The 15,692-nt window shown below is 34.8% G+C and overlaps 1 protein-coding gene and 1 pseudogene across 9 annotated transcripts in view; one reads left to right on the plus strand and one right to left on the minus strand.

Moving 5' to 3' along the window:
• Window positions 1-15,692, minus strand: part of ADK (adenosine kinase) — a 508,591-nt gene that overhangs the window by 429,641 nt on the left and 63,258 nt on the right. For 6 of the 9 annotated variants that reach the window (XR_009053638.1, XM_057734101.1, XM_057734102.1 and 3 more), the window contains one exon: window positions 4,569-4,622. The exons of the other annotated variants lie outside the window; for them this stretch is intronic. Coding sequence is in view for 5 of the 6 variants with exons in the window: in XM_057734101.1 (XP_057590084.1) it covers window positions 4,569-4,622 (54 nt within the window). In the remaining variant the exon portion in view is untranslated. The remainder of the gene's footprint in view (window positions 1-4,568; window positions 4,623-15,692) is intronic. 9 annotated transcript variants of the gene reach the window in all.
• Window positions 2,429-3,353, plus strand: LOC130853020 (ribosome biogenesis protein NSA2 homolog; annotated as a pseudogene).

Below are 15,692 nucleotides of genomic sequence, written 5' to 3' on the forward strand. Positions count from 1 at the left end.
AACGAAATCTCATAAAAGAAAAACAAAGTTGGAGGACTTAAAGCAACTGACTTCAATACTTACTATACTGTGTGACTGGCATAAAGAGTGACAAGTAAGTCAACGGAACAGAATAAACTCATTTCTACGGTTATTTTATTTTCAACAAAGGCATCAAAACAATTCAGTGGACAAGTAAAGTCTATTCAACAAAGGGTGCTGAAATAACTAGATATCTATATAGGTAAAGAAAAATGAACCTCAACATCTACCTCACATCATACACAAATATAAATGCATAATAGATCATAGACCTAAACAAAAAGCTCAAACCATACAGTTTTTAAAGAAAAATATAAATAAGAGCATCTTCATAAATTGACGGCAAAGGTTTTTTAGATGAATAAAGCAATAATCATAAGGGCGAAAACTGATAAATTACACTTTATAAAAATTTAAAACTTGCTTATCAAAAGACACTATTAAGAAAAAAAGGTAAGCCTGGGACTGGAGAAAAAAAAAATTTGTAAAACATACATCTAACATTAACTGGTATCCAGAATATATAAAGAATTCCAACAACTCATCAATAAAAAGACAAAACAAACCAGTTTTTTTCATCGGCAAAAGATCTGAACAGACTCGTCACCAAAGAAAATATACATGGCCAATAAACAAATGAAAAAGTGTTCAATATCGTTAGTCATCAGGGAAATGCAAATTAAACCACTCTGAGATACCACTACATATCCACCAGAATAGCTAAAATTAGCAAGACCAACAAACATCAAATGCTGATGAGGATGTAGAGCAACTAGCATTCTCATATATTGCTGGTAGGAATGTAAAATGGTACTACTTTAAAAGAAAATCTAGTAGTTCCTTACTACTAGAACAAAATATACTGTTACCATACTGATAGAGCATACTACTTTAAAAGAAAATCTAGTAGTTCCTTACTACTAGAACAAAATATACTGTTACCATACTGATAGAGCATACTACTTTAAAAGAAAATCTAGTAGTTCCTTACTACTAGAACAAAATATACTGTTACCATACTGATAGAGCAGCAGATAATTACTCCTGAGTAATTATCCATAAGAAATAAAAACATGTTCACAGAAAGACTTGTATAAAAATGTTAACAGCAACTTTATTCATAGTAGCCAAACAAAAGGAAACAACCTAGACGTCCACCAATAAGAGAACAGATAAACCATGGAATGTTAATCAGCAATTAACTAATACATGCAAAAAGAAATTAACTAATACACGCAACAACATGAAAGAATCTAAAAAATTTTACACTGAGTGAAAGAAGTATTATATAAAACAGAACATACATATGATTCCATTAATAAGAAATTCCGGAACAGAAAAAAATCTATAGTAGAAAAAAAATCATAATAATGGTTACCTCTCGGAGGGTAGGAGCAGCGAATGACTACAAAAAGGCATAAGGGAATTTTCTAGGGTGGTGGTAATGTTCTGTATCTTGACAGAGGACTGGGTTACAAACATTTATGCATTTGTCAAAACTCAGCAAATGTACAGTTAAGATCTGTGTGTTTCACTCTATGAAATTATTTACACGTAAAGACAAAAAACTCTAAAATATTGAACTCCAGGTGATAGTATGCATGTTGAAATATTTATGGGGAAACACTGATGGCTACTATTTACTTTTGAAATTCACCAAAAAGCAGATGAAGTAATGGACAGGCAAAAGAATGGATAGATGAAAAAGCAAGAAGAGTAAAATGTTAATGATAAAATCTGGGTGGCAATTACATACTGTACATTTAAATTTTTTCATAATAAAATCTAAGAAAATAAATCAGTCTGTCCATGAGGGTGAACTATACCATTAGACACCTAAAGAAACTGTAAATGAATTAACACATTCATATGGATTATGTATTAAATAATACAAAAATATTCACATTATTGCAGCTTTCTGGTACGTTTAACATTGGTCATTGTCTCCAAGGGGCAAAGGAACCTCTAGGTTGACTACCTAATTCCCAAACCAAAAAAGTGCTATTACCAGACCTAAAAGTGACAAGCAACCAGTCAATGGTACAGTGACAATCACCTACCCTCATTGACTATACATGGCAGTAAAGAAAGAAATTATATAAAATTCCTTGACAATAAATTGGAGAACCCATGATGGAGATTATAATCAAATGAAGACATAACAAATATAAAAATACTGATGAAAGGCTAGCATAACAATGGGATATATCAACTACAAAAACTCTTAAAGAAATCCTTTCCCCATACATTGAGCCTACCATTTTATGATTAACACTTACTACAATCTCTTCAATAAGAAAGAAAGAAGCGGGCGGCGCGGCGTCGGCTCGTGGGTCTCTGAGACCCCGACTATTCAGAGCCTCTTCGCACCCGGGCGGCTGCACCCTGCGGCTCGGCGGCCGTCACCATGCCACAAAACGAATATATTGAGCTACACCGCAAGCGCTATGGATATCCTTTGGAGAAAGAAGGAAGGTCGAGAGGCTCATGAACGTTCAAAGAAGGCAAAAGAGATGATTGGTCTGAAAGCTAAGCTCTACCATAAACAGCGCCATGCTGAGAAAATACAAATGAAAAAGACTATTAAGATGCATGAAAAGAGAAACACCAAACAGAAGAATGATGAAAAGACTCCACAAGGAGCAGTACCTGCATATCTACTAGACAGAGAGGGACAGTCTCGAGCTAAAGTACCTTCCAATATGATTAAACAAAAACGAAAAGAGAAAGCGGGAAAATGGGAAGTTCCTCTGCCCAAAGTTCGTGCCCAGGAAGAAACAGAAGTATTAAAAGTTATTCGAACAGGAAAGAGAAAGAAGAAAGCCTGGAAGAGGATGGCTACTAAAGTCTGCTTTGCTGGAGATGGCTTTACTCGAAAAACCACCTAAATATGAAAGATTCATTAGGCCAATGGGATTACGTTTCAAGAAGGCCCATGTAACACATCCTGAACTGAAAGCCACCTTTTGCCTGCCAATACTTGGTGTAAAGAAAAATCCATCATCCCCACTATATACAACTTTGGGTGTTATTACCAAAGGTACTGTCATTGAGGTGAACGTGAGTTGGGCCTTGTGACACAAGGAGGCAAGGTCATTTGGGGAAAATATGCCCTGGTTACCAACAATCCTGAAAACGATGGATGCATAAATGCAGTCTTATTGGTTTGACAGCAGTTACATACAAATAATTCCTTATAATTATTGAAGACTACACACCAATCAGGAAACCGTTACTATTTGTGAATACTACCAATCAGCCTTACATGTCCGCAGCCATCAAGAAAAGTATTTATTCTATTGTTTTAAAAAAAAAATTAAAATGGTCTACTTTAAAAAAAAAAAGAAAGAAAGAAAGAAAATAATTTGGAAAAGATTCAGAGCAGAGTTTTTAAAAAACAGCTTAAAAAGTATTCAGAAAAATCATTACTTAAACTTGAAAAGAAAGTAACAGTCTTGAAGCACTCAATCTACAGAAAACGTTATTCTCCATACACTTGAGTACAAATGAAGATTACACTTAAACTAAACACAAGGGACTTGAGTTAGATGTTAAAATATCTTTAACGTAAGGGTCAAACGTTAAGGAAACTCCCAAGAAAGTTTGTAAAATTCACCAATGTATTTATAAACAAGATAGAACCTTAACAATCATCAAGAATAAGTGTGGTCTGTACAACACTGTAAATCAACTATACTTCAATTAAAAAAGAAGAAGTCAGGTCCAACCTGAAGGTGTAGTTAGCCTCAAATTCCTCAATTCTACATTATTATTTGACATTAGGTGTTGCATAATAATTAAGGCTATCAGAACTTTCTTACTGCACGATGGAGAGAAAACAGTGGACTACTAGAAAACAGAAGCATATACTTTTTTTTAAGTTTCCCTCTTTGGACAATCCTATGATATTAAAAAGCAAGAGATGAATTTTTAAAACTTCCAAGTCTGTAATTTTTAACTAAAAACCTCACAATTCCTGTGAGGTAGTAATCTTTTTAGATACTACCACAGGGCAGAAAAAAAGTAATGGAGATATCTCAGAATCATGGATACAGCTATTTTACCTGAAAGAATCTTACAATTAAAATTTTTTAAAGGAACAAAATTTTATTCACATTTAAAACTTTTTATTTAAAGTGCTTTACCTTGTGCTAAACACACTTAGGCATTTACTTTTTCATAAGGCAACAAACAAAATCATATTTCTCCATCTTAGGCACAGGGTGGATGTCAACCGAGCAAGAGCCAAAATTAATAACAATTTAACATTTTATCTGGGGAAAGAAAGCAAAACGACCAACTTCCCAATACACCCTTAGTCTAGGTGATGAGATACAATACTACATGCTTTAATGTGCACACAGGAATTATTTCCTGTGTAAACCTTATGTAGTATAAATTATCCTAATCCTACTAGGATTAAGATCACAGTACTGATTACATCTTTATATTTTATACCTCATAGAATTTTAAAAACCAGATTTTTTACATACATCTACTCCACAGACAGAGTAAATTATGTACAGCCTAGGGTTTAATGCACTTACAGTTCCTTGTGTTTCTCTTCAGCCAAGATTTGATCATTCGGTTTAAGAGAATACCTGTTAACATAGAAACAAAATGTACTGTTCATATAAACATATGTTTGCCTATGTTTACCACATTTGACTGTGGTAGCAACATATAGCCAGTTGACCCCTATTAAATAAGCACTACTACACTGTTAACAGATCTATCTTAATTGATAAAATATTTAAAAATGCCTAAGTTCTTTGATCCTCTATTAGTAACTTCCACAGACACCACCTCAAGAATTAAAGGGAGATGAATTTGACCATGCTTTAAAAATGAGAGTTATCATCAATATTCTTCTGTAGTGAATCATGTATAATGTTACATTCACCCAGCAGTTCAAAAATCAAGAAACTACTACAATGTTAAGTATTTAAGAGTTCACAAAACAATATGAAGTTATTCTTTTGTTAAATATATAGTAAACATCTATTACGTACCAGACTATGTACTAGGTCATAAGACACAGGACGAAAAATAAGTTTTGGAGCTCCTGACTAAAATATTTACTAGCTTAATGACGATAAGCAATTCTTTCACCTCTTTAAGCCTAAATTTCCCTGGCTGTAAAACAGAGGCTACAATAAATATTAAAACAGGGATCTTCCAATATCATATATTTGTACTACTGAAGGTAAACAGACTCTGAGGAGTACACAGAAATACATAACCAACAATGGACAGGTCTTCAATTTCCACTTGTATTCATTCCTTTCCTAAATTACTCTGCCTGACAATGGATCAGAGGTCCAAGTGGAGAGGTCATCTAAATTCTCCTTTCTTGCCTCCCCTTCCATAAGTGCCTTTACTCACTTTATAAAAAGAATGGAATACCGCTCATCCATCCTGAATGGAACCATACTGCATTGCCTGAGTATAAAAATCTATGAAGTATTAACCAAGGAATGATTGATAACATTTTGTTTGCAAAGCCTTCTTTACTTAAAGTACTACAAACTGACTATAGGGCTTCCTGTTTTATACACTGTTACTGAAAAGAATGAAGATAGAAATTAAAAATAAGAAATTGTGATAGGATGTTCTGTTTTGAGATATATTATGGAATGGGGCAGAAGCTGGTTACAATTTTCATTTAAAAAGTTTATCATTTCTAGCCCATGTTCATCATCAAAGAATACATTACTTTTCAGGGAGAGCTCTGTGAAGCAAAGCTCAGAGAACTTCTAAAGAACAAGAAAGACAGTGTCAATTTATTTCTTCCAAGCAACACACTTAAAACAAGTCTCCTTGCCTTCCATTTATCTACCAAGGATTAAATATCAAAGATGGATGTCACAGAAACACAAATCATTTATTTGAACTGAAAAATAAAGTCAGACTTCTTATATCATGAAAATAAATCTGGTTGGTTTGACAATGAAAGAACAGTTTTGCCAACAAGGTTCCAAGGCAAAAAACAGCTTTACACTGAATAAAGGGCTTTGGTTAAAACATGTTTAAGGCAGCTGATAAAAGCAGATTCTCAAAAAAATATCCCTTTGATACAGGTATATTGAAGTTAACAATATTTACCTTTTCTCAAAACCTACTGAACAATGCCTATAAGTAAAACATTAATAGATATAATTAATACCTAATATAATTACATTAAGAACACTTAATAAAGCCTTTCTTGGCATACTTCCCAGAACTGCATGTCTCTAATGATTCTAATGACCCTGGCAAGTCAGATGGTGTCTAGTCTTTGCTTCCAACAAAACCGAAGGACTTAATCAAATTATTAGCTGACAGATAAATAAAAATAATCTTGATGATAAATCATTTGATGATAGAAGAGTTCAAATAACTGAGTGACAACTTCTGAAACAAAACTGTGCACTACCATTCAATTAATTATATAAACAGATTGCTCAGAACTTACACCTCTTAAAGAAAAAAGGAGGAAATAAAATTGATGCCGAAGTCTTATTGCATCACTGTGTATTATTTATCCACGAAAGGCTGAATTAATTGAAAAAAATTTAAGATCAGCTTCACCCATCTCATTAAAACACACATTTCCAATAACTTATTTTCTTCTTTAATAATGATTTAAAATTTTAATACATTTATGTCATTTTACTAACTATGCTAATTACAATTTAATAACTAGGAAAATGTTTTATTTTTATTTTTTTTTAATTTATTTATTTATTGGCTGTGTTGGGTCTTTGTTGCTGCGTGCACGCTCTCTCCAGTTGCAGTGAGCCGGGGCCCTTCTTCGTTGTGCTCAGGCTTCTCACTGTGGTGGCTTCCCCCATTGCAGAGCACAGGCTCTAGGTGGGTAGACTTCAGCAGTTGTGGCACATGGGCTCAACAGTTGTGGCTCATGGACTCTAAAGTGCAGGCTCAGTAGTTGTGGCACACGGGCCCAGCTGCTCCGTGGCATGTGGGATCTTCCTGGACCAGGGCTCGAACCGGTGTCCCCTGCATTGGCAGGTGGATTCCCAACCACTGCGCCACCAGGGAAGTCCCAGAAAATCTTTTAAACGTGACTTCATACATATATTTGTTGCAGATATATACAATAGGGTGATCAATATGCACAAAAGGCTTTCATGCATAAAAATACACTGCCTTTATAATGTATGCATAATATATTACAAGCAAAACATAATCCATACATAAAAATACATCACATAAGGATAAAATCTGGTGGGGAAAAGTGTAATAGAGATACAAATTCAAACAGAGAAAGGAATATAAAATTTTTTAATGTTAAAGAGCTTGTTTGTGTCTTTTTATAAAAGGATAATGGTAGGTATCAAACCATTATGGTATTTAGAGTCCACTAAAAGAGTGATTTATCAGTTTTATTTAACATTACAATATAAAAATCACAAATATTAACTTAATGAGTGAGGAAGTACTTGTTTATCAAAATATTTTTATGGAAGTTAAAAAGTTTGAAACCAGTGGATTTGATGATATGTATAACTTAGCAAAGTGCTTGGTACATATAAAATAGGAACTCAATCAATGTTACTTCTCTTCTTTCTCTAGCTGGTTAGTGAAAGAGAAATAACAAACATTTCTTCCCTTTAAGGACCTCACAGTTCAGAAGACAAATAAGAATAAAAGTAATTGCTCATAGTGTGATAAGTATCACAATAAAGTTAAGTACAATGTATAATGTTTATACAAAAGAGGAAGTAATAAGTCTTCTTCATAACAGAGTCAAAAAAAAAAAAAAAGGACAGCTTTTGTCTGTTGTCCAACTTTCTCTTCCTCTCTCATTTCATCTCTTTTTTGCTCCTTCCCCATGAACAACCTTCCCTTTTAAAGTCTCAGGACAAGAATTTGAAGGGAATAGTGAAGGAGACCCGTAAAAAAGACTCATATTATAAGCAAGAAGCAGGTAAGGATAGCCTAACTGTGATCAAATCACCCAAAGGGAAATTCCACTCTCCAGATTCACAGAGTACATCTTCAAGGCCCTCAACAATAAATCTGAACGATCCATTTCGAACTATTCTCGAGGCAAATTAGTTCTCTAATACCAAACTTCAAAACGCTCAGCCTTTCCATAATATTTCTTTCTCTGATCTGATTTTCCACTGCCCCAAACCAGGGAACTTTCCATCAGATCTCAATAACCTTTATTTTTCTTCATCTTTGCTGGTTTTTATCAATTTTATCTTCCTTATCTCTTCCTTGACTCTTGCACCCTCCTTAAGAACCTGACCTATACATATACTACCCAGAATCAGCCAAACTGTTAGGTTTAAGGACAAAGTTATACACTAAAAGGAATGCCTCAAATTCATTTTGGAAGCAGGCAAGATATAAATTATAATTGTAAATGTAAAAGTAATTATAATATCAGGTCCATAATTCTTAATGAAATGGAGCTACTTCTCACTGAAACATTTACTGTTAATGTTTTTTAAATGTTTGTTTAAATGTGGGGCTATGATATATGTAGTTCTCATTTTCATTTAGTGTATCCTGTTCTGCCAACCTAACTGCTGTTGGCAGAACAAAAGATATAGTCTTTCGAATCTACTACATTTAACTTATTCTCTGAATATTCAATGTTTTAAATTAATAAACTTCAAAGGGAAAATTCAATCTAGTAGGAAGTAAAAAGTAGACAGTATACTTCAACTTTCTACTATGTCTTTTCCAGAATAATACAAAGCACGGACTATTTTTTTAGATGAGTTTTTTCTCCTAAAGACATGATTAAATATTCTGCTTTTATATCCATTTCTTAGATTCAAATATGAAAATGGTCCTTAAAAAAGCCAGAGACAGCAAAATGGTATAGTGGTAGTTCTCAGCCTTTTTTCTACCCGAATTTACCAGAGGGAAAAGACCTACACTTCAATCAGCAGAAGATGAGGAAGCAGGAGAGAGCACAGGGAAGGGCCCTCTTTACCCTGCCTCTAGTCTCCACACACAAAGCCTCAGAGTCAATGAGACAACATTAGATTGAAAGTCTAAGATCTGCGTCATTGTCTTGATTCTGCCATTAAGAAGACAAGCCATTTAATTTCTCTAAAGAGGATAAAACTATCTATGTGATGGGACTGCTAGGTCGATCAAAAGAGATAACACATGAAAAGGGCAAATTATTTAACAGGTATAAATACTCACCCTTTCCCCCTTTCTTGGAATGCCTCCACCTCTACAAAGTGTTACACGTGTTTTGAAACAATTGCACAGCTACAAATTTCCATTAAGGAAACATCATAGAGTTGTATACAAGAGTGTCAATTAGAGCATTATTTATGGAAAAGTAAAATTGTAAACTATTACACCATCAAAAAAGTACCCAACTGCAGCAGTAAATTATAGTTCAACCATGGGGAAATGGTTCCATGTTGTTTTAAAAAAGAGAGAGAGAAAGATTGCAATATACTCCCCCCAAAAGAACTGGAAACATATATATCAAAATATTATTATATAGCATTACATATGATTTTTATTTTTTTCTTTGTGCTTTTTCAAAATGTACATAATAAGGATTTTTTTAAGGATATTTTGAAGTTAGAAAAAAATATATTAAAAACAGATACATTCAACACTTTAGAATGTGGTTAAGATACTCATCAGGTTACAGTTTCCATTTAAACTTTTCAACCAATGAACTTGTAAGCCTCCAGAGATTAGATGAAAACTTTTCTTGTACAAAAAACATTAAATAAATTTAATTTAAATACTTTATTGTACAAATATGGACAGTAACAGATGACAAGTAAGTAGGAAGAAGGGAAGAGGGAAGGGAGGGAGAAGGAAAATAGAGGTTGATTAAAACATATTACAGGGAATTCCCTGGCAGCCAGTGGTTAGGACTCCGTGCTTTCACTGCTCAGGGCCCAGGTTCGATCCCTGGTCAGGAACTAAGATCCCATAAGGTGTGCAGTATGGCAAAAAAAAAAAAAAAAAGGCAAATTAAAAAAAAATATATATATATATATATTAGAAAGCACAGAGAATGATATTCAATACCCTATGATAAACCATAATGGAAGAGACTATTTTAAAAATGAATGTATATATATGCATAACTGAATCACTCTGCTGTACAGCAGTAATTAACACAACATTGTAAATCAACTATACTTCAAATTAAAAACACACACACACAAATAATATTAGAAAGGAAGAAAAAGAAGATCAAAAGTGTTAATCCACTAATCACTAAAGGTGAAATTTAAGAGGCTTATAAAGAAACAGCTTAAGAGTAAACCATGGGGTTAGAACGCAAATAATAGCAAAAAGTTACAAGATTTATGAAAATAATATTTGAAGTTCTCATTAGAAAACTAGATGAGGATTAAAACTAAGAGGAAGCTGCAGGAAAAATAATTAAGCTAGATTTAAACCTAAACACATAGAACTATACTCTTCATATTTAAAAAAAGTGTTGATAATTATTCTTAATGACTAGCCACATATTTTCATTAAAGGAAATTTTTTAAATTTGGTGCTTGTAAGACGTCACCACTTGGCTCTTGGGCCACATCAACAAAACTAGCCCACTTCATATCATACTTCCTATATATTTCTAAGTACATTTTAATCTGGCTTCTGTCCCTACTTATCACTCCACTGTGATTTACTTAGCTGAGGTCACTACTGACATCCTATTGTCAAATCCAGTGGACTCCTATAGACTTTATGTTACCAAAACGTTACATAGGATATTATTAACTACTCTGTCATACAAACTCACTATTCTTTGTGAGACCTTCTCTTAGTTCTGCTAAAAGCTCACCATCTCTTTCCCATCTCCTTCCATAATACTTCATCTACCCAGCCATCAAATGTTCTATCTTCTACCCTACTTCTCCTTTTCCTTTATTGTGGGAAGACATTCGGGAACCTTTTTGATGTGGGCCGAGCGATGGGATTCTTGAGCAGTGGAGGAGCTGAGGGTGCAGAGCGTGGAGACTAATATCACCCTGTTTGGTCCTGAGGGATGGCTGGTTAGCCAAAGACGGGTAAGATTCCTCAGAGGAGGAACAACCTAAGACAGGCACAGCTGCAGAGGGGCCAACAGGGTTGGTGCATAGAACCTTCCTTATATCACCGTGTTTGGCCCTGGAGGATGACTGGTTAGCCAGAGACGGGTAAGATTCCTCAAGGGAGGAACAACCTAAGACAGGCACAGTTGCAGAGGGGCCAACACGGGTGGGGCACAGACCCCCAATATCTGAGAGAGGTCTCCTGCCCCCAGGGCTGTTTTGCTCTCCACCCCCAGCTCAGATCCACACCTGCTCAACTCAGACCCAGGAAGTAAACAAAGATAATTGCCTCAATCATGTGAGGCCTTTGACTGTTTATGAGTGTAACCTGAGAATGTTAGCCCACGAACTCAATAAAAGCAGCCTGGGATGAGTCAGCGGGGCTCTTGATCCGAGAGGTCTTGAGCCCCCCGGTCCCACTTTTCTCTTCAGTCTGTGTCTGTGTCTTCTTCAAGCTTGCGGCACCCGTCACTCACCTCGAGTCGCCGAGCTGGTCTCGGCACTTTATGCCCTTCCTCTTGAAAGGCTCATCTACTGGTTGCTTTAAACACTATCTGCATAATAATGGTGGCAGTGGTGGTGATGGTGATGGTAATAACAGCTAACATTTATTGAGTGGCATTATGTCAAAGCACAATTAAATATAATTTTTATTTATTATACATCTCTCCCGTCATAAATCCTCTACCCACCAGAGGCACAAATCAAACTCTCTCCTAAATATGCCCACCTAGATATCACATATTCATTTCATGCCTGAACAAAATTGAACTCAATCTCTCCATCCCCTCTAACATGTCCTCCCTCCCATACTCCCTAACTCAGTTATAAATAACAACATTTAGTTATTCACCAAAACTAAATATTGGAATGCCATCCCTGACTCCTCTGCCCTTTTCATTAAATCAGTCAAGTCTTACCTTTACAACACTGAAGTATTATTGAACTTTCTCCTGACCATTCTCTCCTAACTATAACGATTAGGACACCATCTCTCAACACATCTATCACTACAGCCTCCTCTAATTTATTTCCCCTGATCTACTGCAGACACAGTGATTTATAGAATTCTAAATGTGAATCTGACCATGTCATGCCCCTGCTTATTAACCTCCCTCAAGTTGTCTCCATTGTCTGTAACAGATACGGGAGAGACATTCCAAGTTCCTTAGCAGCCAATAGTATGAGCAAGCATATGGCAAATACATAAATTATCTCATTCAATCCTCATATTATAATATTCCTATTTTAATATTCCTGCCATCATATTCCCATTTTATGCACAAGGAAACTGAGCTTCCACAGATTAAGAAATACAACCAAAGTCACACAACTACAAGTCGCTCCAGAGCACAATCTTAACCTGTATTCTATAATGCCACAGTATATGAATCAATTTCTTTCTACATTTGTCCTCTCAATTACACTCCTAGCTGCTTGAAGGCAAGAAACTTATTTAACACTGTAGTCCCAGTATTTGGCAAAATGCTGACCACGAAGCAGGTGCTCCAAAAAATGTGTAATGCACTCAAATGAACTGTTAAAAATAAATCCATGCTTAGGTAAGCCTTTGGAATAATACCATTTTCCTCAATATTCAGAGACAGGTCTGAACATCAGAGAAGCCACAAGGAATACCATCTTACAGTATCTGGGGCAAAATGAAGTCTTCATAAATGAGTCTGTGTTCATTTTAGTATCTATAACTTTGATCTTATTTGAAGAAGCTCCAGAGCAACTCAAAACCAATTACTTAATATGAAATAATATAAAGATTCAGAATCAAATACCAGTTTATTTCAAATTCTAAGAATCTAGAATTCATTACAAAAATCAAAATAGCAGAAGATCATCTTTCTTTTAATGAAGGGCAAAGGTAACTGAGTTAAAGGAAATATTCAAAATTCAGTAGCATTTCCAAATACCAGCAATAAACTATAAAAAGTTACTGAAAAAACTATTCTACTCACAATAGCAACAACTATATTTTTAAAATACCTAGAATAAACCTAGCAAAAATGTACACTTAGGAAGAAAACTAAATTTTGCAATAAGACCTAAGCTATACTGTCTAATACTGCAGCCGCTAATCACATTACTATTTAAATTTAAATTAATTAAAATTAAATAAAATTTTAAAATCCAATACATCAGCTGCGGGACTTCCCTGGTGGTCCAGTGGTTAAGACTCCACGCTTCCATTGCAGGGTGCTCAAGTTTGATCCCTGGTCGGGGAACTAAGATCCCACAGGCCAAGGGGTGTGGCCAAAAAAAAAAAAAAAAAAATCAGTTGCACTAAAACCACACTTCAAATATTCAAAGCTAAATGTGACTACTGGTTACCATATTGGACAACACAGACATATAACATTTCCAGCATTGCAGAAAGTTCTGGTGGACAGCTGCTGCAGAGACAGTAAATTACCCCAGATTTCATTTTTACTTTTAATCACTTCTACATGGTTTGAATTTTTTACAAAAATCATTTTTATAATTTTTGAAGTTAACAAATTTAGCAATGATCACTACAATAAGATGTGTAAGCCTAAAAAAACAAAAAAACTATTCATTTGCAACCCTGTATTTAATGTACTTAGAGCCTATGTGTTACTGAAATATATAAAAGAATACATAAACTAAATGGAGAAATACATGTATAGATAGAAAAACTCACATGGTAAAGATCTCATTTTTCTCAAACTCATCTACAAAGGTAATGCAATTCCAAACAAATTCCCAGAAAGAATTTTTGTAGAACCTGACAAAGTGTAGGGACTTGCCCTATCAGACATCAAGACTTAGTGTAAAGCTTTAGTAACAAAATAAAGACAGGGCTATATTAGTTCAAGGATAAATAGACCAGAAGGAAAAAAAAAAAAAATGAGAAGCCAGAAACCAAACTATAGATAAATAAAAATTGGCATTGCAGATCAGTGGGTAAAAGTTGGACTATTCACAATATAGCAATTTAATAGCTGATTCCCTATAAAGAAAACTTTAAAAAAAAACAAAAACTTGATCTCTACCTCACATCATATACAAAAATCAACTCAGGATCAATTGAAGACCTAAATATACAAAGCATAATGTTATAACCTGTACAAGAAAATATTGCAAAATAGCCATATACAGACAACTACAGAATTGTCAGAGCATCTCACAATTAGTTTTAAATAAAATAATGATAGCTTTTAACCTTATATATGGAGTCTCACTTGATACTCCAAATATTTTCATCTTCAAACCTAATATACACTCATTTATTGAAGTAATTCATCTTAATTTATACAAATAATTCACCTGTAAATTTTTGGCACTGAATAATCAGCATTGAAACTTACGACTAACAACTATTGGGTTGGCCAAAAGGTTCATTCAGTTTTTTCCATAAGATGGCGCTGATAGCACTTAGTTGTCTTTAACTTCATTCAAAACAATTCTGTTAGATTGTAGGTGACAGTGGTCATATCAGTGTGCATTTAAAAAAAGACATCAAAATTGCTGAATTTTTGCGTAGCCTATTGAGTATTGAAGATAGAAGAAAAAAAGCAACATTTTCAGCATATTATGCTTTATTATTTCAAGAAAGGTAGAAACACAAATGAAACTCAGAAAAAGATTTGTGCAGTGTATGGAGAAGGTGCTGTGATTGATCGAACATGTCAAAAGTGCTTTGTGAAGTTTCATGCTGGAGATTTCTCATTGGATGGTGCTCCATGGTCAGGGAGACCAGTTGAAGTTGATAACAATCAAATCAAAACATTACATGCAGGGGATAGCCAACATACTCAAAATATCCAAGTCAATCGCTGAAAATCATTTGCACCAGCTTGGTTATGTTCATTGCTTTGAGGTTTGGGTTCCACGTAAGTTAAGCAAAAAAAACCTTGACCAGATTTTCTCATGCAAGTCTCTACTTAAACGTAATGAAAACCCGCATGCGAGTCTGTACTTAAATGTAATGAAAACTTTCCGTTTTTAAAACAAATTGTGATGGGCGATGAAAAGTGGATAGTGTACAACAATGTGGAATGGAAGAGATCGTGGGGCAAGTGAAATGAACCACTATCAACCACACCAAAAGCCAGCCTTCATCCAAAGGTGATGTTGTTGTATATGGTGAGATTGGAAGGGAGTCCTCTATTATGAGCTCCTTCCAGAAAACAAAACAATTAATTCCAACAAGTACTGCTCCCAATTAGACCAACTGAAAGCATCACTCAACAAAAAGCGTCTGGAATTAGTTAACAGGAAACGCTTAATCTTCCATCAGGATAACGCAAGTCTGCATGTTTCTCTGATGACCAGGCAAAAACTGTTACAGCTTGGCTGGGAAGTTCTGATTCATCCGCCGTATTCACCAGACATTGCAACTTCGGATTTCCATTTATTTTGGTCTTTACAAAATTCTCTTAATGGAAAAAATTTCAATTCCCTGGCACGTGGAACAGTTCTTCGCTCAAAAAAATAAAACTTTTTGGGAAGATGGAATTATGAAGCTGCCTGGAAAATGGCAGAAGGTAGTGGAACAAAATGATGATGCTGCTCAATACAGTTCTTGGTGAAACTGAAAAATGTGTTTTTTGTTTTTACTTAAAAACCAAAGGCACTTTTTGGCCGACCCTG

The sequence above is a fragment of the Hippopotamus amphibius genome, chromosome 5, assembly GCF_030028045.1.
Source record: "Hippopotamus amphibius kiboko isolate mHipAmp2 chromosome 5, mHipAmp2.hap2, whole genome shotgun sequence".
Taxonomy (NCBI): domain Eukaryota; kingdom Metazoa; phylum Chordata; class Mammalia; order Artiodactyla; family Hippopotamidae; genus Hippopotamus; species Hippopotamus amphibius.